This window comes from Heteronotia binoei, chromosome 5 (genome assembly GCF_032191835.1).
Source record: "Heteronotia binoei isolate CCM8104 ecotype False Entrance Well chromosome 5, APGP_CSIRO_Hbin_v1, whole genome shotgun sequence".
Taxonomy (NCBI): Eukaryota; Metazoa; Chordata; class Lepidosauria; order Squamata; family Gekkonidae; genus Heteronotia; species Heteronotia binoei.
Window position 1 is genome coordinate 74,606,265 of NC_083227.1, and position 24,055 is coordinate 74,630,319.

Sequence of the window (24,055 nt, forward strand, 5' to 3'; positions counted from 1 at the left end):
GCACCCTCTTCTACTTTATTTCGACCGTCTTCTTCTTCTTGTTCTTCTTGTTCATCTCCCGTCTCCGATTCACGGCTACTTAAATCCACATATTTATCCCAAAATTCCTCTAATTTTTCCGACGATGTTATGTTATGTCTTCTGGTTTGATATATGAAGAAAACCCCTTCTGGGATTAACCATCTAAATTGCACTGAATGCTTCATCAACCAGATTGTTAGTCTACGATATTTGGATCTACGCTGTCGGACTTCCCAGGGCACATCTTTCAACACTTTTATGTTGGCATCCTTCCACTTCAGTCCCTGCTCTTTAACTTTTTTCAAAAAATTTTCACATGTTGTGAGGTGGGTGAATTTCACTTGCACCTCTCTAGCTAAATTATGCTTCCTCGTGTAGTTGGAGGAAATTCTTCTGGCCCACTCAATGTCTCTCCTTCCCTCCTCCAGGCATTGATCATCTTCAAAGGTCAGCAGTTCCGAGATTTTTTCTATTATATTTTCATTCTTTTCCTCTGGTAAATTTTGAAAGCGCAATATATACTCTGCTTTTTCCATCTCTAGCTTTATAATTCTTTCCTCCAGATTGGTCATCCTCACTTTATTTTCTCGGGTTGTGTTAGCCACCTCCTTCTCACTTTCAGCTATTTTGTCCACTTTAGCGGCCAGACTATGAATTTGTTGGGTATTCCCTAATAACTGCTTTTGGAATTCCTCAACTTGTCTATTTGTTTTCATTATCTGGCCCATTAAATCTGCTTTCATCGTCTCTAACGCTTCTTGGTTTTGCCTAAAACCAGCCGTCACTATGTTTTGCAATTTCTCAATGGCATCTTGATTTGTTGTTTCTGGTATTGATTTTCCCCCACCCCCAGGGGTTGGTGAGGGGGTACCTTGCCCAAACTTTTTGGGACCCATTTCTGAATCTTCAAATAGTTTCTCCTTACTCAAGGGATATACTTAATTAATTGGTTAATTAACTAATCAGACAATCCAGTTAATCCCTCAGGTCCCAGAGCCTCTTATAATCAGTAACTGTTCAATTCATTACATTAGTTTCTATTTCCTTAATAACACAATTACCTTAAATTCCTAGTATCTTAATTAATTACAGTTAATTAATTACCCTAATATCTTAATTTATCCTTACATAAATGACTACTTTCCTTATTCAAGTCAATTATTACATCAAATATCTGATACTCTCCTTACCACTATACAACAATTATATCTACAGTTTATACACCCAATAATTATATACAGAACATTTAACCAGATTTCTACCTTTTAGTATAAATTCCCTTTCTACAAAATCTTATATATTAAGTTCACTTTTTCTTGCACCTTCCTCTTTCTCCTTCTCCTGTTCTTCTTCTTCTTCCACAGTATAATAACCTTCTTTCGTGCTCCTTTCTTTCTATAGTTATTGTCTATATCTAGGACTTCGTTATTCTTGACCACGCAGATTGTTCAAATGACTTCCAAACAGTCAAAAGCCCATCTTCAGCGGGGAGACGGCCTCAGCGCACCCGCTGCTAAAAACCCTCTCCCCACCCTTTACCAGATTATATCTCCAGGCACAGCACTTAGATTTCTTTCCTTCCTTCTTTTATACAATTCTGGACGATTAAATAGTTTCCACAAATCTTGCCTGTAGTCAAACGCCTCTCTTTCCCCGTCTCATACTTTCACTTTTAAACCACCGCAACGCCGCCATTAATCTGCTCTCCACGTGTCAAAGTCCAGCGATTTATCTAGTCAATTTCCACTTTCCACTCTCCCTTCTGGTCTTTCTTTTGTATTTTATATCTTCTTCTTTTCTTTCCCTCTACTGTAATATTATATTATTCACCTTAAACCTCCCTGTCCATTGCTCTGACTCTAAAAAAGAAAAAGAAAAAAAAAACTCACTCCGCCTGGCCGTCTCTTCGCTTATCTTGCAACCTCCGCCATTACAGCCACTGTTCACCATCAGTTTCCCTGCCTTCTAATTCAGATGCACCGTCCCCGTCTCGACCTGATTAGAGCGGCTGAATTTAATCTTTAGTCTTCTTCTTGGCCCAAAATAGTCTCAAAATAGTCTCAAATAGTCTCGTACCTGCTATGTTGTGTTGCACTCTCATTCGGCATTCATCCGGTGCGCTCCAATCTCCGCTCTCTGTTCCCAGCCTGTGTCTCCTGTCTGCACTCAATACCAGCTCAACTGCTGGATCTCCGCTGCCGTTGAAAGTAGGTGAGAACAAAACTTCATGCCTCAATTCTTTTATTCGTTCTTTTTATGGGTATAGAATGTTGTCTCTGCTCGTTCCCTTCTCCGGTGGCCCAGTTTGACACTGAAGTGTTGCTAGGCATCGGCTATAGGGACAGTCTGGGCTTGAAAGAGGAGCCTCCGCTCCCCCCCCGATCCCAGAAAACTCCCCAAACTGCGATACGTCTTCTGACGTTTCTTTAGGGGGCACTCCCCTTCGGAAGGTCCCCCCAAATGCTCAGCAAAACAGCGCGATTCCCGGAGCTCGGGAAAGGCTCAGCCGCACCACGCCATAAACCGGAAGCTCCGCTGTAAGCTTTATCTAAGCCTTTGCTTATTCAATTTGCAAAACAACTTCCACTCTCAAAAATCTTATCATTCTAACACTTCCAAGAATCAGTTTCTCATCGGTTTTGCCTGTCAGCTTCATTCCCTTGTGGAAATTAAATTTTGATATTGGAGAAATTTTCTATACCCTTGCGGTCGATGTTCACCATCTGAATTAATAAATATTTTTGGACATATTTTCACATTTTTTGAATTGCTTTGTCAAGGGTTAACTCTTCTACAGGAGTCAATGGTACACAGTGCCTACACTTGCTCTCCAATCCCCAGGTGAGTGGCAGAGATACAAAGCAACGCTTCTGTGTATAAATTAGTCTCAGTTGTGCTTCTTTCTTTTTTAAAACGTTTTAAACTTTATTTGATGTTAAGCAATAACAATAGGCATCTTTATACACATAACTTCTGGTTTTTTCAAACAGTAACCTTACATATAGCCACTTCCTGTATCTAATATAGACATGTGGTCATTATGTAAATTCTCAAAAATAAATCAGGTTTTCATACATAGCATTTCTAGGGAGGATATTTTTCATTGACAGATATGTAACTATTGGATACCATTGGTCAATTTTAAATAAATAATAAAGGTTCTTTTTCCTCTGTTTCGTTCAGAATATTGTACAGAACAGTGATCAGTCGTGGTTGTTGTGCCGTCTTGTATTAATTGCTCAAAAGGAGTCAATACCTGTTTGAAAGCTTTATCAGTTTAAACAATGACTAAGCTGCAAATATGTATACCATTGAACTGGGGCCTTAAGTTTACACTCTCTTTTTGCTTTGTCTAGAATTTTGTCCTTTTCCCATAGTTGAGCTAACCGATTTGTCATGGGTGCTGGGGACCCTGCAGAGGAAGACGAGTCTGCCGAGGAAACTGTACCCCTGCCACCTGCACCAGTACCCCTGCCTCCTGCTGAAGAAGATCCCAGCCCCCCTGCCTCGCCCTCTCGGGTGGCTCGTGTGCGTGACCGCCTCCGTCAGGACCTCAGGGATCGGAGGAGGACGGCACGCTCACAAGCAAGACGCTCCCTGAGTCGAGTTTTGAGAGGATTCTGGCCCTCCTAAGAGCAAGGATGCTTGAGTTGTAACAGGATCCTGGCTGCCTCCCAGAGCCAGCAATTAGCCCAAATGGGCAACAGCCAGCAGAGGGCTATATAGCTGTGGGCTTTGGGAGGAGGCTTTGTGGAAGCAACTAGTCATCTCCCTGACGTTCTAGCATCCACTCTGGCTTGACTTTGGTTCCTGACTCCCTGACTTTGGCTTTTGACTTCTGGACTCCCTGACCTCGGCTTCTGGACCTTGGACCTGCGATACTTGCACAGCGATTTGGATTTGGCCCCTTGGACACTCCTGCTTGCTGGCTACAGACCTCGGATTGCCTCTGGACTTTGCCTGACCCGGCCCCAGCCGTGATACGATTAATACCTGATTTCCACTTTTCAAATTCTCTTGAGTCTTGGCCTGGGGAGGGGAACCATTTCTGATTAATAAATGAGGCGTGGCTTGAGATATCTGGAGTTAATGTAGGCTTTTGTCAATGCCAAATTTTGAGCGCATGTTCTAACAGGTTAAAGTGCTTGTTTGGTACTTTTTTTGATTAGATCTGTATTCCACAACAGGTCATATAAATAGCTAGCTAGTAACAGGTCTAGTTCTATGTCAACCCATTCTGGAGGTTTGCAGCTGTTGCTGCTCTCTTCAGGTTTTCAAGGATCAGAGCTTCATAGTATGTTTTTAGGTTGGGCAGATCTAGTCCACCTTTGTGTGATGTTCTCATGTCTTTGAGTTAACTCTTGCTTTTTTGAATTGCCAACAAAAAATTGTTCAATTTGCTTTGCCAAATTCTAAGGGTGCTATTTTTAATGTTTATTGGGAGGGCTTGAAATAAAAATAGGTATTTGGGGGGAATAAAGGCTTTTATGATTTGGATCTGTTCTAACCACGGGTTTGTTTTAGCGTTCCAATTATTGAGTCAGTTGTAAATTGATTTTTGGAGTTGAATATAATTAGCTTCCCATAAATCTGCATATTTGGGTGGTATAAAAGTTCCTAAATACCTCCATGGTTTTGTAGCCAAGCAATATGGGTATTTCGCTATAATGGATTCAATAAGCACATCCAAATTAATCGGATGCAATATTGATTTCTGTTTATTGAAAGACAGACCTGATATTTCGGTAAATTGCTGAAAGTGTTGTTGTAATGCTGGGAGCGATTCCAAAGGGTTGGTTAAAAATAAAACTATATCATTTGCATACAATGCTATTTTATGTTTTGTTTTCCCTATCTGAATCCCCTGAATTTCATCCCACATTCTAACTAATTCAGCTAAAGGATCCAGGGCTGTGATAAATAAGAGCGGGGAAAGTGGGCACCCCTGCCTTGTACCCCTTTGTAATGGGAGCCAATTAGATGTTGAGCTATTGATTTTTAGTTTGGTTGCTGTGTTAGCATACAAAGCACTTATAGAGTTTAAAAAATTTTCTCCAAAGCCCATCAGTTTAAAAACTGTTTTCAAATAGGTGATATCTATGCTGTCAAAGGCCTTACGGACGTCTAATGATAATATTACAGCTTTTTGCTTTGTTGCTTTACAATGCAAGATTAAACTGACTAATTGACTGGTATTGTCTATTAGATTTCTATGTGGAAGAAATCTTGTTTGGTCCTCAATTCTGCTTCTGAAAGCTAACACAAATAAAGTTACTTTAACACAAAAATATAACTAGCATTATCAAAATATAGTTGTAGTAAATGAAACATCAACAGGAGAAAAACCAAATGCCTAATGACATTTTTTTTAAAAGTCCAAAGAGGCAATTTCCTTTTTCTTAAGTCAATTTCATAGAAAGTACAGGTTCAGTCTCCCGTGAAGCAAATAGAATGAAGGACTGCCTCTTAGACGTGCAGGAAATTTCTATTTTTACTGCTCTTATGCAGGGAGATTGGCCTGCCGCTCTTATGCAGGAAACATAAAAAATTCCTTTTTAAAACTTAAAAAAAATGTCATTAGGTGTTTGGATCTTCTGCTGATGTTTCATTTGCTACAAATGTATTTTGATAAGGTCAGTTATATTTTTGTGTTAAAAGTAATTTTATTTGTGTTAGCTTTCAGAAGAACAATTGAGACTAATTTATACACAGAAGTGTTGCTTTGTATCTCTGCCACCCTTATCTATGTTTCACTTTGGTTGCTTAATCCCCAGGTGGGGGCAGGGGATCTTGGAGGCCCCCCTGGGGGATCCCCTGGTTTGGAAGGTCATCAGAAAGCAGGGGGAGGGGGAGGGAAATGTCTGCTGGGCACTCCATTATTCCCTATGGAGACCAATTCCCATAGGGTATAATGGAGAATTGATTTGTGGGTATCTGAGGCTCGAGGGGGGTGGTTTTTGAGATAGAGGCACCAAATTTTCAGCATAGCATTTTCACCTCCCCCTAAAATACCCTCCAAGTTTCAAAAGGATTGGACCAGGGGATCCAGTTATATGAGCCCCAAACGAAGGTACCCCTATCCTTCATTATTTCCAATGTAGGGAAGGCATTCAAAAAGTGTGTGGTCCCTTTAAATGTGATAGCCAGAATTCCCAAATCCAATTCAAGATATATCTGGGGACTTTGGAGGTGGAGCCAGGAGACATTGGGGGTGGAGCCAAGAGCAAGGGTGTGACAAGCATGATTGAATGGAAGCACTGAGCTTCACTGCCATGTCCCATGGAAGGGTAGCTTCCAGGTATAGATCTCTGGACCCTGGACCCCCTTTTTTAAATATAACATCATAACTGTATTGTCTCCCTGGACAAGAATGTATAGGCTCTGAAGGATATCTGAGAAACCACTAAGGACATAACTGTTCGCAATTCTACAATGTTAATCTGCAGCAGCTTCTCATCTTCTAACCAAGAACCTCTAGCTGTTAATGCCTCACAGCAGGCACCCCAGCCCAAGAACAAAGCATCCATAGTAAGGTATACCTCATATTTAGAAATTCCAAAGGAAATCCCCCAGGATAAATTATCCATAGAGGCCACCACATTAAAGAACGTATGACAGAATCTGTGCTGTAAGGCATGAATCCCAGCTCTATAATAAGGTAGAAACCAGAGCTGTGGGGGCCATATATGTAACCTAGCCATAAACAGGAGTGCAGTGCATGTACTCTGTATTGCAGTACTCTGGCATGGGAGGTAGTAATTAAATTAAATTAAATTAAATTTTTAATTTAATTAATTTAATTAAATTTTCCTCCAGAAAAAAATCCTGGCTATGCCCCTGCTGCAGTGGTAAAAACCATGTATCCCAAAAGGCGAAGAATTGTCCAAGCTGACTGGTACCAGTGAAACTGCCTCACCAAAGACAACCTGTGCCCTTTGAGGAGGTAGAAAACCCTTTCCCACTAGGGAAGCTAACATAGCTCTGATAAATTGTACCTTATGAGCTGGAACTAACTGTGATTTATCCCAAGTTATCAGGAGTCCTAGTCTTTGACAGGTTGCCAGGACAAGAGTGCAATAACTCAACAATCGGTCATTGGAATCTGCCACCAGTAACCAGTCATTTGAGTAAAGAAATATATGGCAACTCCACAAAGAGAAGTAAACAATAACTGGGGCTAAACACTCAGAGAATACCCTGTGTGGAGTGTCTAGACCACAGGGTAGGACAGTGTGCTGAAAAAGTCATTCCACCCAGGAAAATGTAAAGAACTTGCAATGTTGAGGGTGGACAGAAACATGAAAATAGGCATCTTTCAAACCAATAACAATGAACCAACAAGTCAATTTTAATCATTGTAAAATCAAAATAATGGACACTGTATGGAACTCTGAAACAGGAAGAAAATATTTAATTTCCTGAGATCTAAAAAATCTAATTCCGCCATCTTATCTACTAAGAACATGCGAGAAGAAACTCCCAATGCCTGAGACACAGTAACCTCCTCTATGGTGCCCTTGTTAATTAGAGAGGCCAAAGCCTGAGCAAGACTCAAAGCTATTTGGTTGGATTGCCTGAAAGGTAAAGAGCAAGGGGGGGATAGATTTAAGTTCTAATTTGTAACCAAATCTAATATTGCATCCAATAGTCCCTCTAAGCTGTGGAGTCTTGTGAACAAAAATTGTATTTCATGAACTACTGGCATGAAAGTTGTGAGCTACTGCATAAATTAGTTTGCTCTGGGGCCATTTTTCCTGCACTAAGACAAAAATGTGTGAGACGGAGGCTAAAAAACTGAGCTAGCCCGCACTAATTCAGCTTAGAGGGAACACTGACTGAATCTCCTCCATAACCAAGGAGGATAAGTTGTGAAATAACTAAATGGCTCCTTGATTTTATAGAAATGGTCTACCCTTCTGGAGGCAGGCTGGAGAGATGCAGGTTCCTGCCACCGTTCCTGCATGAGGTCCTCAAGGCCTTCCAACGCTGGGAAGCAATAATCCTGGGAGACTCTGAATAGAGGCAACTCAGAATCTTATCTTTGGGTTTGTGCTTCGAGGTAATGACTTCTATCTCTAGAGACTGGGCCATGTGAATAAACTGTTCTCCAAACATTTGACTATCCTCTGTGGGAAATGCTGGAGATTGCTTGCCTATCCTCTAATCTGGACTCAGATCCAATGTTGCATCAGATCCATCGGATTTGATTGTTGGCTCTTCTCCTCTCACTGCAGGAATAGAAGCACATGGGCTGCGTGACATGGATGCTGAAGGTATACACAAAGACACAAAATGAGGATAATGATATAAACTCACATCCCTGGAGCCCGTGAAGTTGTTGCCCATTCCTACAAATATCCCAGAGACATCATGTAAGTATCAAAGGCCATCGCATAGGCGATTGGGGCTGAGACCACAGAACTGTGGCTATTTGTTCCAGATCGTACTTGCACCAAACATGGCTATATGATAAGCCAATATCTCCATCCCCATCAGAGATAGAAATGGGTACAGGTCTCAGACCTCAGGGGTCCTGGGTTTCTCTTGCAGAGCCCAAGATCAGATTCTCTGCAACACAAATCTCGAAGGCAGCGCCAATTGTGTCACTTTTGAAGACGGAGAACTGGGAGCTTTCTCCGGGATCTTGGATGAGGGCTCCAAGGCTTTAAGGGCTTTCTCCCACAACCCTGCCTTAAATTTTGATTCCCTATCCTTCCAGTCTTTACGGGTGAAACATTTGCAGGCCTTACATGTGGAGACACTATGACCTTTACCCAAACAGAACAGACCAAGTTTGTGTTCATCGTTTTGCTTCATTTTTGCTCCACATCAGGTGCACATCTTGAAAAGGGCCTTCTGAGCCATGGAAGGGACTCGGAAGCCAACATAGCTTCAACAACTCTGAACAAGACATCCTCTCAACTGTAGCTACAGAAACATGACTTTCTCCTTCAGCAGCAAAAGAGGGACTAAGGGTAGGTGGCCCTGGACTGTGCAGGAGTGTGCATTCCCTGCGTAGGAACAAACTTCTGGCTCCGGCATGCAGTGTCCCCTGGAGGCTTCTAGCTGTAAAGACCTATCCGATGGTAGACCTGTTAATGCTCAGTATCCATGTGGGATTGCACAAAAGATCAAAGATGAACCCTAACTTTACATACGCACTGGCTGGGAAAGATACACACACACAAATTACAGTGATCAAAGGGTTGGACCACTTCATTATAAGAAAAGGTGTTTAGGACATTGTTTTTAAAAAGGTGGGCAGAACTGAAAACTCAAGGTTACCCTACTAAATTGATTGTTAATAGATTCAAGACATAAGTATTTCTTTTCAAACTTCATAATTCTTGAACTCATAAGAACACAAGAGAAGCCATGTTGGATCAGGCCAATGGCCCATCCAGTCCAACACTCTGTGTCACACAGTGGCCAAAAAAACAGGTGCCATCAGGAGGTCCACCATTGGGGCCAGGACACTAGAAATCCTCCCACTGTTGCCCCCCCCAACTCATTAAACAAGGTATCGAGATGTCCATCTAAAGCCAGGATTAAACAAGTGCCCAAAGGAAAGGGAGAATCAGCTATAACTTATGATAACTAAGTGGAAATTCTTTACATAGAGGCCAGGAACAGAGTCTGGGACCTTCTGCATACAAACCACATACAAGACAGGCTATTGTTCTGTGGAGATCCTAGGGCATTAATAGGCAACTTGTAAACTGTGATCATGACACACCTGACTGATCATCTAGGAAAGCCCCTCTTCCTAAATCACATAGTCACCACATATTACCACAGTGATTTCTTACGATGTCTTTTGTTTGGCAGGACAATGGCTTATTGCAGAGGACCCACTAGGGTCATCAACAGTTCATAAAATGTTAGTGCTGTGCAACAGTTTCTCCTCAGAACAGCGTCAAATATAATAATAGTTCTTTTGGGAATCTGGATTACCATAGGTCACAAACTTCTGCTCACTGACTGGCCAGTTGCGGTGAGGATGATAAATGGCAGGATAGACAGGGCATGTACGAGTAACATGGCTGAACAGAGCTTCTCCATCATGTTCCATCTGGGGTAGGTAAAGCCGCAGTTTGTCTAGAAGATGTCCTGGCCAGAAGCTGTTGGCATCAGTCTTGGGATTGAGGAAGCCGAACATTTTTCGCATCTCCCTATAAACACAATTCGGGAAAATAAATCTGTGTGCGTGTGAAGAGGAACAGCAACAATAGAAATGAATAGTCATAAAATGAGGGTTTGCAAGAATTCTAGTATGATTGTAATTATTATTTAAAACATTTATATGCCACTCTTGTGGCATCTTACAAATACAAATAAAAAGCTATATCAAACTATAATGAAAATTTAAATGGATATCAGCATTCAGCATAAAAACTGCAACAGTAAGCATAGAAGGAAAATGAAAAGAAACAGAAACATCTGAATAGGATTACCATAGTGTCAAGTAAGAAATATAAAATTACACCTTTAAGTTTTTAAAAAGAAATCTGAGAGAATATGTCATCCTCTATAGATATCAGCGTAGCCATAGACAAGGAAATTAATTCAGCTGATCAGAAGGAGCATTTCCACTGCCGCAACAGATTTAGTGCAAGCAGAAATCCTGCATTCGTTTCCATCCATTGTCTTGTATGATGGATAGCTGGACTGACTCTATCCTAGGGGCATGCTAGCAGAAATACCTAAGTGCAGTTAAATATACCGCTCTGATGACATCAGTTAGTATGTGATTAAAAATACTTTTGCTCTTATACAGTAGCAGCATTAGCATTATTTTTCATTGCAGTAAAACATCCTCAGTGACATGTGCAGCATCAAGATCTTAATGTGCAGGTATTACCATTTAACAAGTTTGCAGTTGAGGGTAGATCTCTCATTGTTCAACTGGGGAAGCAAAATTATGTCAAAGATCTTTCAGGCACAATGGCATAGAAAGGTTTTAATACTGTACTAGAAAAACATAGCGCACTGTACCTTTCAATGAATCGGTTTTCAAACTGTACTTGTGACTCAGATATACTTTCAACGGACTTTTCATCCCAAAGATTTTGTGCAGCAAGCTGCAGCCTTTTTGAGTGTCGTCTGTAAACAGAAATATTACAAAAGTGAAATCAGAGGAAGCTGGGGGCCTAGCCAACTGTCCAAGCAGCATGTGGTCTTAGACCCAAATTCTGGACAGTTCATACCAGAAACAAATTTAACCTCTTGCAGCTAGCACTCTCTATCTTCTACTCATAACATAGACACTTACATCTACAAACACAAACATGCATGATCTTCATACCAACTGAACTAAATCAACAGGTAATAATACTCACCTGGAGAGAGAGTTTGTGTGACGTAAGGACAACTGGATTGCATAAAGAGCAGCAGCAAAAAAGGGAGTTACAGCAATCCCACTTTTCCAGGAATTCCAAACTGCCACTGGGCAGCTCCAAATCATATTGAGATTTAGCTTTAAAACTTATGAGCCTGCCTCATGTGAATTATAGGTTCCTCTGCCTCAGGGCTAGGCAACTTTCAGCATGTCTGCCAACAGCTGCATACCAGGCTATCTTTCTTGGCACCAAGGGTCGGATCTGCAAAAGCACTCGAGATGCTGGCAGCACTCCTGCAACTAACAGCACAGGAGAAGGCAGCAGATAGGCCTTATGTCTGGAACTACCTCCGAGACCTGTAGAGCCAATCAGCCAAATCCCTCAGATACTAACAGAACCACTAAGGCTTAGGTTAATGCAGGTGTGCCTGGCCAAGTAATAACCCTCCTTTTCCCCCTCCCCCATTGTGTTTGTCAGCATAACATCACGTTCACAGGTATATGTTGCACTGGGGGGAAGCACATCTGGACCAAAAAGGTAGCCTACCCCTGCTCTAACTTTCTTACAGTCGATTTTGAATAGCTGGGGCTCTAAAAGGCCTCTGACAGAGGCAATTTTCAGTGCTGTGACTCAGGACCCTTTAAACTAAGCCCAAAGATCTGCTTGCTAAAGCTAGAGGACTCTTACTTGCCATTGTGGGGTGGTAGTGAATGTATGTGCATGGCTAATCTTCCCTGGTGCCTCCTAAAAAGTCACTCTGGAACAGCAGGCAAAGAAAGCAGAAGTCTGTGGCTGGGATGAGAGGAACTACGGACAGGAAAACTTATTGGTGCTGTAAATCTTTGCCCATTGATTCCATTGTGATATTTTAGAGGCCCTGAAGCAAACAAGCCATGGGGAAATTAATATACTAAAGAAAGCAGTCCTAAGCACATATACTCAGAAATAAGCTCTATTTTATTCAGTGGAATTTACTCCCAGGAGTGCCGCCTTAGCTTTATTTATGCCAAAATGCCAGAAACTGCACATTTTCCACCCCTGCCAGGCGATATCTTGCTCAATTCCGCAGGGCCTGTAAGACAGCCCTCTTCCGGCTGGCTTACAACTAACCAGCACTGAAATTTGAAATCGAGTGTAGTTTTATAAGATTGCTGTATGTTTTAATATTTTAATTATGTAAATTGTGTGAACTGTTTAAATTTTAATCATGTAAACTGTATGAAATGTTTAAACTTTTATATTCTTATGTTAGATTTTATATGCTGTAAGCCGCCCTGAGCCACCTGGTGGAAGGGCGGGATACAAATTACAAATAAATAAAATATACACATTATGTGTATACCTTTATTAGCCTTCCAGTGTTGCATGCATTTTCAAATGCAAATGTGTGCATCTGTGTCTCCAGCTCTTGCTGACCAATTAGGGCAATCTTAATAGAGCCAATAAGTCAGCGATGTTAAAATAACTGAGTGACAGTTCTACCTCCAGATCTTGGAAGATCTGAGTGAATCATTCATTTTCCTATCAAATTTAACACATACCTCATTAGGTTCCTAAACTCCGAGTAGGACCTCCAGCGGCCCCATATGGGCTTTTCCTCCCGCTCTCGCTTTTTAGGCTCTGGCTCTTGCTCTCTGGGGAAGAAGAAAAAATAACTAGTCATTTACCCAAATCAACCATGGTGAAGCCACTTACAATGACAGAACCTCAGGTTGAGTCTGTAATACTTACAGTGCAACAATGCAGCTCAAACAAGAAAAATAAAAAAAGCTGAGGAAATGATCAGATGCAAGGCAACTGTTGGTATTAGGACAATGCAACAGCCAGCAAGAGCATTTGACCATAAGAACACACTAATGCAGCAGCAATGTAACATAGTAAGAAATTACCAAAGTCCCTTTTGCACAGCATTCTGTTTCTAAGGGCCAAATTACATGTTATGTTGACAGCAACCACAATATTTTATTTATTTATTTTGTTAGATTTTTGACCACCCTCCCCCTGCCAAGGCAGGTCTCAGGGCAGTGTATGTTATAGTAAATTCATGACAAAGATGGTTTAAAACAATAAAAACACACTAGGGAATTACTGTCAGATGTTGGTTGTGAGTTCCTCATTGAATGCAGTTCTCAAGTGTGTGGGGCTCTGATGGGGAGTGCAGCATGCAAAGAGAATAGGCCACTCCTGAGCGGTTTTCTCAACCCCAGATGGATCCAGGGAGAACCATTTGCTCCACTGGAATGCTGAGAGCCAGTATGATATACAGGTTAAAAGTAGAGGACTCTAGCCTGGAGAACAGGGTTTAATTCCCCACTCTTCCACATGTAGCCTGCTAGGTGACCTTGGGTCAGCCACAGTTCTCTCAGAACTCTCTCAGCCCCAACTACCTCAGAAGGTGAATGTTGTGGGAAGAGGAAGAAGAAGAGGAGGAGGAGGAAGAAGAATTTGATTATATTGGGTTTAAACTTATATTTATAAGGGAAAAGCAATTGTAAGCTGCTTTGAGACTCTGTAAGGTAAAGAAAACTGGGGTATAAAAACCAGCTCTTCTTCTTCTGCATATGTAGCCCATCAGTGCATGTTCAACCACTAAGAAGGCAATATCACTTTCCTCATAGAACCACCCCCTCCAAACAATGTGCTACTTAATTATTGTGACTGACAGACATATTGTCCACAAAACGTCTTTTCTAAAGGTTCAGACCTCAACTTCTCCGCAGCCAATAGATATGAACTCATAACTTTATGGTTAAAAAACAACCACCTTTTTATTAAGCCAGTGGGGTACAGGTTGTTTCTGTCTCAGCTGTATGGAGCATAAAGTGCCCAACAACAACCCCGAAGTAGGCCTCTAACTTGACTAATTCCCAAGCAACTGTGGTAACTGAATAGGGCAGGTTGTCCTACAACACAACAGATGACATGGCATCCTGCAAAGGCACTTGACCTGAATATGTTGTGCAGGCCAGATGAGGGATTTAAAAAACTGTTTTAATGACAAGAACTTGGATGGAAGGAGTATTAACTGCTCCAAGGATAGGGTGCTGGAAAGGAGGTGGGGTGAAATGTATAGTAACATTAAGGAGGGGCAGCCACAGGTATCACTTTTTTATTGAGGGACTGCTGAGCACATATACTTTGTGCTCTTTTCCCACACAAAACTGGCAACATTGCCATATCTCTATTTTGAAAGTAGGTTTTTGTGCCAGATACCTACCACAACAAAGGGGGCACAAGAGTAAGCTATGAAGAAAAAAATACCAGTTAAGACAGAGTGAGCATTATAATCAACAAATCAGAAAGTGATAAGGGTAAGACAAAAGACTGAAGGCTAGATTTTTCTGAGATAAAGTTCGTCACAATGGCCAAAAAAGAATCGAGTGGGATGGTGCCAGCCCTGCCTTTTCTGGTGTTTTCAGCATCTCTGCTCTCCTGAGAGGAAAAGACTTTCCTGCCAAGTTTAACATTTCTGTTCTAGAAGCTTCCCAATGATGCTCTGTGGAAAATCCATGAATAACAAAGACAAGCTTTTGGTCATAATAACGATATTCCAGCCAGGGAATTCCAAAGGATTCTTGTGCTGTTGGAAATACAGGAAGAACAAACCTTTCTTTTTCCCTGGAAGGGCTTTTTGGCTGTTCTTCCAGTTCACTCACTGACTCACTCACTGATCTTCGTCGGTCCCAAGCTTCATAATATCCTCCTGGCTGTCTTATCTTTTGCCTGGTACCCCCATAACTTAATAGTTTATCCCCTGGGTAAAGAAGAGCTTTTGGACAGAGAACAACAACAAAACAACAAAAGGCAGAATCAGATAGTTGTCACATAACGCAAACTGCTATACAACAGAACTCTGAACTACTACAACTTTAGCTATCCAAAATATCCTGGATAGTTGAAACCATTTGTTCATTTGCATGAGATCTGTCACCAAGCAATTGAAACCAAAATAATCAGGTTGTCTGATTGAGTCCAACAAGCAATGGCTTTCATCTCTAGCATAATTACATTGAATAAAATGTTTCTCTGATTTAAAAAGGTATCCTTGGCAGCAATTCCTCAACTTGTCCAATTATCTCATCCCCTCCAGAGATGAGATAGAGCCACCCCTGATAATAAGCCTTTCTCTACCCCACCTTTCCTAACTGACAGCACCTTTTCATGCACTGTCTTGGAAGAGTGCCTTTAACTGGCATGAGGACGAGAGTCTTATTGTATCTTTTAAAAGTAAACCGAAATTAGCAGGAGACTGAGTTGCATCCCATGTGCCCCATTCTACATTTGGGCAGAATCAAAGTCAGACAACCGACAGTTTTATTTGTAACCAACAGCATTTGCACCTGTGCAAGATCAACTGCTTACAAACATCTACAAATTCTTTGCTGTTGATTTCTATCTGCAGATTTTGCTGTTGCCAGGATTTTCCATTCCATTCTGAATTATTCTAAATCTATGCATTTGGGGCATGAAAGACACTAGATTATACTATTTTAAGGACATTTATCAATCCCCATTCCAGTCCCCTGGTTTTACTGTACCTCTTTTCAGCAGTTTTTCAGTAAGTGGAACTCCATATTGTTCACAAAGCTTGACGCACTGAAACCAGGCCAGATGGCAAGCCATCCGATGCTGGTCCACCAGTTCTCCCATGTCACCTGTGACAGTGCTTGGCATGCAATGACGATCCACAACGGGGTCTCCAGACTTCACCACTCTACAATTTTCTGCCCATTCTAAGGGGTTTATCTTCCTCTGCAACACAAGACAACACCTTCTGAGTTATACAACACGTTATATAGTTAGAAAATCCCCAAATACTGTTGTGAAATATTGGTTTCTGGTGCCTTGAAGGATTCTCCATTGGGGGGGGGGGGGAACCAAAACAGCTTTTAAGGAAACCTGTGAGAATGAACACTGATTTGTATCAGTCGCAGATGCAGCAGTAGTCATCTACTGCTATACCGCAGAATACTACAGCTCTGAGGAGTAGTGCTATGCATGTTGTGTGTGTTGGAACATGACTATCCAAGATTATCACTTTCCGCTCTCTAGTGGGGCAAATAGCCCCTCCAGGGTCATTTTGAGTCAGGAAACCTATACTGAGGGGCTGAAGCCCCTTCTCCACATGCATTATGGTCTCATCCCAATTGGAGCTGTGCATGCTTTAGAACTGAGACATGTGGCTAATTATATGAGAGTTGGGTCTCTCTTTCTCTCTGAATATCAACTTGCACCAGTACCTTTCGCTGACGTCTGACTTCTCTGTATCTCTTCCCAACCTCTTCCATTTTAATATAAGATAGATGCATACGGTCCAGTTCAGTGTTGATGGGGGGAACTTCCAAGTGGTTTGATTTACGTTTCTGAGATGTTACAATTTTAGACTTGCTATAACCTGATGAAAGCCACTTTGTATTTCCAGGACCAACTTTTTGATCAGTAGGTAGAAGATCTTCTGTACCAGTCAAAGGAAAAAGATACTCAGTTACAACCCTATCAAAAATTGCCCTTTCATAATCATCTGTTTATGTTGCATCCTTCAAGCCTAACTACAGACAACAAGCCTTGTTCCTACAGTATTACACACTGGAGGGTCCCATCACAGATACAAAGCCTGGAGTGGGGAGTCTTTAGTCCTTCTTTGTAGCCTTTTCACCAACAAATTTGCCCCCACTTAACTACTTTCAGCCTTTTACTGGGCTTTTCCACATTCTCATTTTCCTTGTTTCTGTGTTCCTTTTTTTTTTTTTTTTGAATTTTAACTTAGATTTATTCCAACTTCAACAATATTTTCCATCAACAGTATCCATAACAATCCGGGTACAGAAAGGTTTACATATACACCAACACATATTCAAGATAAGCCTTAGAAATATATATATTTATATATATGTACATATATAACCTATCCATAACCTGAAACCTGTCCATATTCTTCCAAGAAGGGCTGAATGCAGCATCAAACTATTGTCATATTATTATCCTATATTAAATCTCGATCTTAATATCCTTTTATCCAAGGTTATATTCACTTTCATATTACATTTACCCTAGTTGTATGACTATCTTCTTTACTTCGTTTCTGTGTTCCTATTGCAGGGTTGCCAGGTCCTACCTGCCTGCTGGTGGGGGGATCCTGGCACCACTCTGGGAGTGGCTCTGGCATGTGTACTTTGTGCGCGGGATGTGATGACATCACTTGGATGTGAAATCATGTTACCATGCAACACTCTAGGTTTTGGGCAAAAATTCTATAGGGGTTTTTTTGCTACAAAACCATACAGTTTGCCCCAAACCCAGAGCGTTGCCACACAACATTGGTGATGCAATGATGTCGCTTCCAAGTGACATCATATCAGGACCATCGCACCAAATGTCCCTGTTTGGGGGTGGGGTTTTCCCCACTGGCCAGCTGGGGGTGGCAGATTGGAACCCCCCAGACCAGGGCATCCCCTGGCCAGACCGGCCAGACTTTTCCATGTGTGTTTTCCTCCCTCTACTGATCAAAGTGATATTACATTGTTTTACGTCTGGCATTAAAACCTGCAGTTTAAATATGCAGGGAGATATGCCAGACATACACCTATGTAATATACAATTGACCACTTGAGGGAGAAAAAAAAACATGCAGAACAGACTCCCCCCCCGCCTCCACAAGCAACAGAACACAAAAACAAGGAAAATGTGAATGCAGAAAAGTCCACTGTTGCTAACCTGGGTTGTTCTGATTGGCTAAGGTTTAGTTCTTTTAATTGGTATTGATTGTTTTATACTGTGTTATTTCTGCTGTGAGACACTTTGAGCTGCTTTGTTCAGGAGAAGCAGCAGAGAAGAAAAAAAGAAAAGAAAAAAGACGAAGATCTATATTGTGTCTGAGCAAGTGCCAGCCCCCACCCCAAAACTGTTGTGGGTTTTTTTAGACCAAATTAGACAAATCAGCCAGTATCATAATGCCCCTGTATAAATCGATGGTGCGGTCTCATTTGGAGTACTGTGTGCAGTTCTGGTTGCCGCACCTCAAAAAGGATATTATAGCATTGGAGAAAGTCCAGCATTGGAGAAAGTCCAGAGAAGGGCAACTAGAATGATTAAAGGGCTGGAGCACTTTCCCTATGAAGAAAGGTTGAAACGCTTGGGACTCTTTAGCTTGGAGAAACGTTGACTGCGGGGTGACATGATAGAGGTTTACAAGATAATGCATGGGATGGAGAAAGTAGAGAAAGAAGTACTTTTCTCCCTTTCTCACAATACAAGAACTCGTGGGCATTCGATGAAATTGCTGAGCAGAAAGGTTAAAACGGATAAAAGGAAGTACTTCTTCACCCAAAGGGTGATTAACATGTGGAATTCACTGCCACAGGAGGTGGTGGCGGCCACAAGTATAGCCACCTTCAAGAAGGGTTTAGATAAAAATATGGAGCACAGGTCCATCAGTGGCTATTAGCCACAGTGTATGTGTGTATATAAAAAATTTTTTGCCACTGTGTGACACAGAGTGTTGGACTTGATGGGCCGTTGGCCTGATCCAACATGGCTTCTCTTATGTTCTTATTGGGGCCGTGTGATCAGATGTAGTCACTCACATGAACTTTAGTCCTTAGAGTATAGAAGAACCCCTAGAGTCCCCCTTATTACAACCATCGTCAAATGAAACTGAGAACACCCTGACCTGGATAGCCCAGGCAAGTCCAGTCTTCCCACATCTTGGAAGCAAAGCAGGGCTGACCCTGGCAAGTACTTGGAAGGGAGACCTCCTTGGAATACCAGGGCTGGGACACAGCAGCATACAGGCTACCATTCTGAAAAAACGTTCTAGCCCCACTAAGGATCACCAGATGTCACCATGACTTCAAGGTGTGCAATCACATACATACACACCAGAAAAAAACCACTTAAAAAAAAAGAAACTGGGAACAAGTTGAGGCTAAAGATGTCAGATGATCTTACAACTTCTCTGGAACTCTTTTTTCTCCTCACCTGGTTTGGCTTCTTTGGGATGTTTCCATTGCTCCTTTAGGTAGTCCATCCATAGTCTCTGACATTCCATCAGATCACTGTTGGTTATATAATTCCCTTTCTTCATGGATGTGAGGTAGATGACCACATCCTCCAAGTCATTTTTACTGATAGGCACCTTGGTCTGGAACCAAAGATAAAAGTAAAATTGCAATCAAGTCTGATCACCTTTCATACGCTCCACAAGAAACAGTTTCCTCTGAATAGGAGTTACAAATATACAATATGGCCTTGAACCACCTCCAAGCATGCAGACATGCCCTGGGATCAGATGGAAGCAGTGTTCCCCAAATGCATTCTTAGCTCTCCAAATCTCTCTGTATGCTTGCATATGTGGAACCAGGGGCACCTTTTATGAATGGACTTTCCTACCTACCCCTTCAATAACTCTGATGAAATCTGCTCTTCTGAACTTCATGGACTTGGTTCGATCTTCTTTGTTGAATACATCCACCAGCTTGAGTTTTTGCTTGTGCAAAAGATTTTGCAGGTTAATGAGAGACTCCGGATATGGAGATTTGATGAGAGGGATGATTCTTTTTGGCTTCCTCACTGGCAGCAGTTGCTGAAAGACATCAGAACAATTCAAGGGACCTAGACAACGTTATTCCAGCATCAGACAAATCAAAAGCAACTAGATTGGGCATGGGGGCATAACAGGGAAATAACATAATCTACCACACCAAGCTTGCACTTATGCAAGTCAGAAAGATCTGAACACTATTTACTGCTCATAAAGGCATCCTCAAAAACAAGCAAGGGAAAGAACTGTCCAACCAACAAGATGTCAAAAATAGATGGAGAGAATTCACAGAACAGCTGTATGGTCATAGCAAAGAAGCCCAGCATCAGAAGGCCAAGGGAAGGGAAGTTGAGAAAGAACCAGCCATCCTTGAGAAAGAGATCATGTGGGCAATGAGTCAACTACCAAACAACAAGGCCCCATCTGTGCAGAATTGCTGAGGCCTGTATTATCTGCAAACATCAGAGCCCAGTGTCAGAAAATTTGGCCAAGAGACTGAAAACACTAGTCAAGTTGGAAACGCCGGCCAAGCGCATCTGGTTAAGTTGATACAATAATTGTACACAAATCAGGAAACCACTGTGCGAACACTGTATGGAAATACTGATTGGCTAAAAATACAAGGCTGCACACTCTCACCTTTTCTATTCAACATGTATGCCAAAACAATCACAAGGAACTTAGAGCTGGAAGAGTCAAAAATCGGAGTAAAGATCGGAGGAAGGAATATCAACAATCTTCAATATGCTGATGACACAACCCTCTTTTTGGAAACTGAAAAAAGGCCTGGAATATCTGATCAAGAAAATCAAAGAAGAAAGTGAGAAGTTTGGCCTCTTCCTAAACATCAAAAAGTTCAAGATCATGACCACTGAGAAGAATAGAAACATTAAAATAACAGTTGATGATGAAGAGACTGAATATGTGGAAGAATTCACTTTCTTAGGATCACTGCTCAACCAAAGCAGTGAATGCAGTCCAGAAATAAAACATCAAATCATGCTGGGTCACACAGCGATGATGAGCATGAATCGAATATGGAAGAGCAAGGACATCAGCCTAGCAACCAAAAGCAGATTAGTCTGTGCTGTTGTGTTCCTCATAACAACCTACGGCTGTGAAAGCTGGACCGTGAAGAAGCAAGACAGGAGGAAAATCAACTCATTTGAGATGTGGTGCTGAAGAAGGCTCCTGCACATTCCTTAGACAGCAAAGGTGACGAACAAGCAAGTACTGGAGTGCATAAAACCAGACATGCCATTGTAGGGTTGCTAGGTCAGACTCAAGAAATATCTGGGGACTTTGGGGGTGGAGCCAGGAGACTTTGGGGGTGGAGCCAGGAGCAAGGTTGTGACAAGCACAATTGACTCCAAAAGGAGTTCTGGCCATCACATCTAAATGGATTACACACCTTTTAAATGCCTCCCCTCCATTGGAAATAATGAAGCATAGGGGCACCTTCTTTTGGGGCTCATAGAATTGGACTCCCTGGCCCAATCATTTTGAAGCTTAACAGGTCTTTTGAGGAGAGGCACTGGATGCTATGCTAAAAATTTGGTGCCTCTACCTTAAAAAACAGGGCCCCACCCAGAGCCCCAAATACCTACAGATCAATTATCCATTATACCCTATGGGAATCGGTCTCCATAGGGAATAATGGAGCACCCAGCAGACATTTCCCTCCCTCCCCACCCCCCACTTTCTGATGACCCTGAAGCGGGGGAAGGGCCTCCAAACCAGGGGATCCCCTGCCCTCACCTGGGGATTGGCAACCCTATGCCATTGGTAGGAAAAATCACAAAACTGCAACCAACTTATTTTGGCCATGTGGAAAAATTCACTAGAAATTTATGTTTGGATTGGTTAGCAGCAAAAGGAAACCAGGCAGCCAAAGAACACGGTGGCTAAACACTATAAAAGTCAATACCAGCCTGAGCATGCAACAACTCCAAGAAACAGTACAAGATCAGAAAACATGGAGAGCGCTGGCCCATAGAATCACCAAGAGTCAGACATGACTGAGTGGTTAACAACAACAACCCTTTAAGGTAGTGTCAAACACATTTGTTATGAGGGACAGATCTGACATAAATGAGTCCTTGTCAGGCTGGGCCACGTGTGTCATAAAATGTAATGCCCAGTATAGCAGAGATATAAGCTTTATAAAGGACACAGACAAAAACAAAGGTTTTTTAAAAGCTTAAAATAAAACATGCTTAAAACAGTAGCACTCATTGGTCTTAAAGGTGCTTTCTTTTCTATCTCTCCCAGGTGATCCAGGAAACTGGGCAAAGGAAGCTCTGGCTTTTTCCTTTTCCAGGGGACCAGGAGGGGGAGGAGCCTCAACCAATAGAAAGAAGTTTGGCTCAGTAGCTCTGTTGTGCGATTGACAGAGCCTGGCAAAGCAAGCTATTCCTCCCCCATCATCCCCAAGGGAGGAGCCTCAGCCAGTGCAGAAAACAGAGGCTTTGCTCTGTAGCTCCTGTGCGATTGAGCAAGCCTGGCAAAGCAAGTTGGGATGCAGAAAGAAGCAAGAGAGAGAGAGAGAAGGAAGCAGTTGTCAGCCAGTTGCAGGCCATATGTTTGACAACCTGCTTTAAGGTCTAATCAGCCCTGTCTCCAGAAATGTCTTTTCTGTTTCCCAAATCTTTTTCACTGGAATCAATCAAGATTCCGTCCGTCCCCCCCCCCCCCCCCCCCGTCTCCTTGTGGTAAGGAAACAGTGGCTTTTCTGCATTCTCATATTCCTCACATGGGTGTTCCTGTTGCTTGGAGGGGGTGTTGGCTGTTGCACATGGTATTTTGCTTTCTCTAGTGGTCAGCTAGTTATTATATCACTTTATATCTGGTATACCTCCCTGCAGATTTAAACTGCAAGTTTTAATGTAAGACAAAAAAATGACATAATATCTAATCAACCACTAGAAAGAGTAAAACATGCGCAGAACAGATCCCTCCCCTGCAGAGCGACAGGAACACAAAAACCAGGAAAACAAGAAAGCTGAAAAGCTCCAGATTGGGCTTTACCTGACTGACGTACTGATTAACAATTTTTTATGTTGCTTCTGAGTTCTGAAAGATGTGCCCTCTAGTTTTAGTTCTACTCTTCAGCTGCACAGAGGTTCACAAAATAGTTATGAAGCTTCCACTTCTCTAGATTTCACCTGGCCCATTTCAAGACCAGCTAGTGGGTATGGGCAAGCCATTTCAAGTGATGGAGGTTGTGAAACATGCTGCACTTACCTCAATGCTGCTGGTAGCAGTTAACTGGGCTTTCACCTGGGCCTTCTTCAGTTTTCTGGACTCTCTGATTTTTCTCAGCACTTTGACTTCCTGCTCACTGTTGTATTCTTTTCCCATCAGCCACGACTCAACATCTGCACATTTGTTCAGCAGATTCTGGAACTTCTTCCTCTCTTCAATCCAAGCTCCCAGTTCTCTGACTTCATCTTCCTCTGTAGGAATCTTAGCAACTTCCTTAAGTTCTTCTTTGACAGCAAATGTTTCCTGCTTTTGATCCAAACGTTCAGGTAACAGTAGTTTGGCTCTGGGAAAAGACACCCCTTCCATAGGCGGGGGAATAAGAATGCGACATCTAGGCGGAGCTGGTCCAAATCGACTCGGTTTCAGTTTCAAGAAAGCCTTTGGATGCCTCTCTCTAAGCTTGTAGCGTTTAAAGCAGTGCTGTATAAACCCGTCCAGGTTGAGCTCAGAATTTTCTTTAAGAGGCTCCTTGTCAGACATGATGTTGCTTTCACTGAGAAGTGATGGAACAGGTGGAAAAATTCAAAGTCAGTTCTGTCAGTCATCTGATCGGAAATTGTACTTCAGAGTGAAGGCATCTAAATTATACGTAACGTTTAGCAGCACACTTTTAAAAACTGTGTCACTTTATAATTGTCAACAGTCAAATAAATAATGTTTACAGCATATTGTTTCCTTTTCCCTACTAAAGATGTATTTACTTAAGGTACATGCGATAGTAACTTCCAGACAGTGTGTCAGAATTCCTTGTGGGTCATATGAAATCAATTAAATACAGGTGCCTATGGGCTCAAAACATTAATCAACAGAAGAGTCTGTCTGGTATGTCCCTGTATGATTTGCTGCTGTGGTCCAATCAGGCTTTGCTGGAGATGCACCTTTGCAAAGGTAA

At 42.0% G+C, this 24,055-nt stretch overlaps 1 protein-coding gene across 1 annotated transcript; it reads right to left on the reverse strand.

The window, feature by feature from the left end:
- Window positions 1-9,886: 9,886 nt before the first annotated feature.
- Window positions 9,887-23,691, reverse strand: EFCAB12 (EF-hand calcium binding domain 12). Its single transcript, XM_060238800.1, has 9 exons — window positions 23,143-23,691; window positions 19,753-19,941; window positions 19,338-19,500; window positions 16,601-16,815; window positions 15,899-16,112; window positions 14,721-15,129; window positions 12,902-12,994; window positions 11,017-11,124; window positions 9,887-10,193 (listed from the first exon to the last, which is right to left on the reverse strand). The coding sequence occupies exons 1-9, from the start codon at window positions 23,641-23,643 to the stop codon at window positions 9,938-9,940; spliced, it is 2,148 nt and encodes a 715-aa protein (XP_060094783.1). The 5' UTR covers window positions 23,644-23,691; the 3' UTR covers window positions 9,887-9,937.
- Between the last annotated feature and the right edge of the window lie 364 nt (window positions 23,692-24,055).

Coding starts and splice junctions, on each gene's coding strand:
- EFCAB12 (XM_060238800.1), bottom strand. CDS start 23,643: ATGTCTGACAAGGAGCCTCTTAAAGAAAATTCTGAGCTCAACCTGGAC. Junction 15,130..15,898: donor TGAAAAACTGCTGAAAAGAG/GTACAGTAAAAC, acceptor TCTGTCCAAAAG/CTCTTCTTTACCCAGGGGAT. Junction 11,125..12,901: donor GAGTTTAGGAACCTAATGAG/GTATGTGTTAAA, acceptor TTCTGTTTACAG/ACGACACTCAAAAAGGCTGC.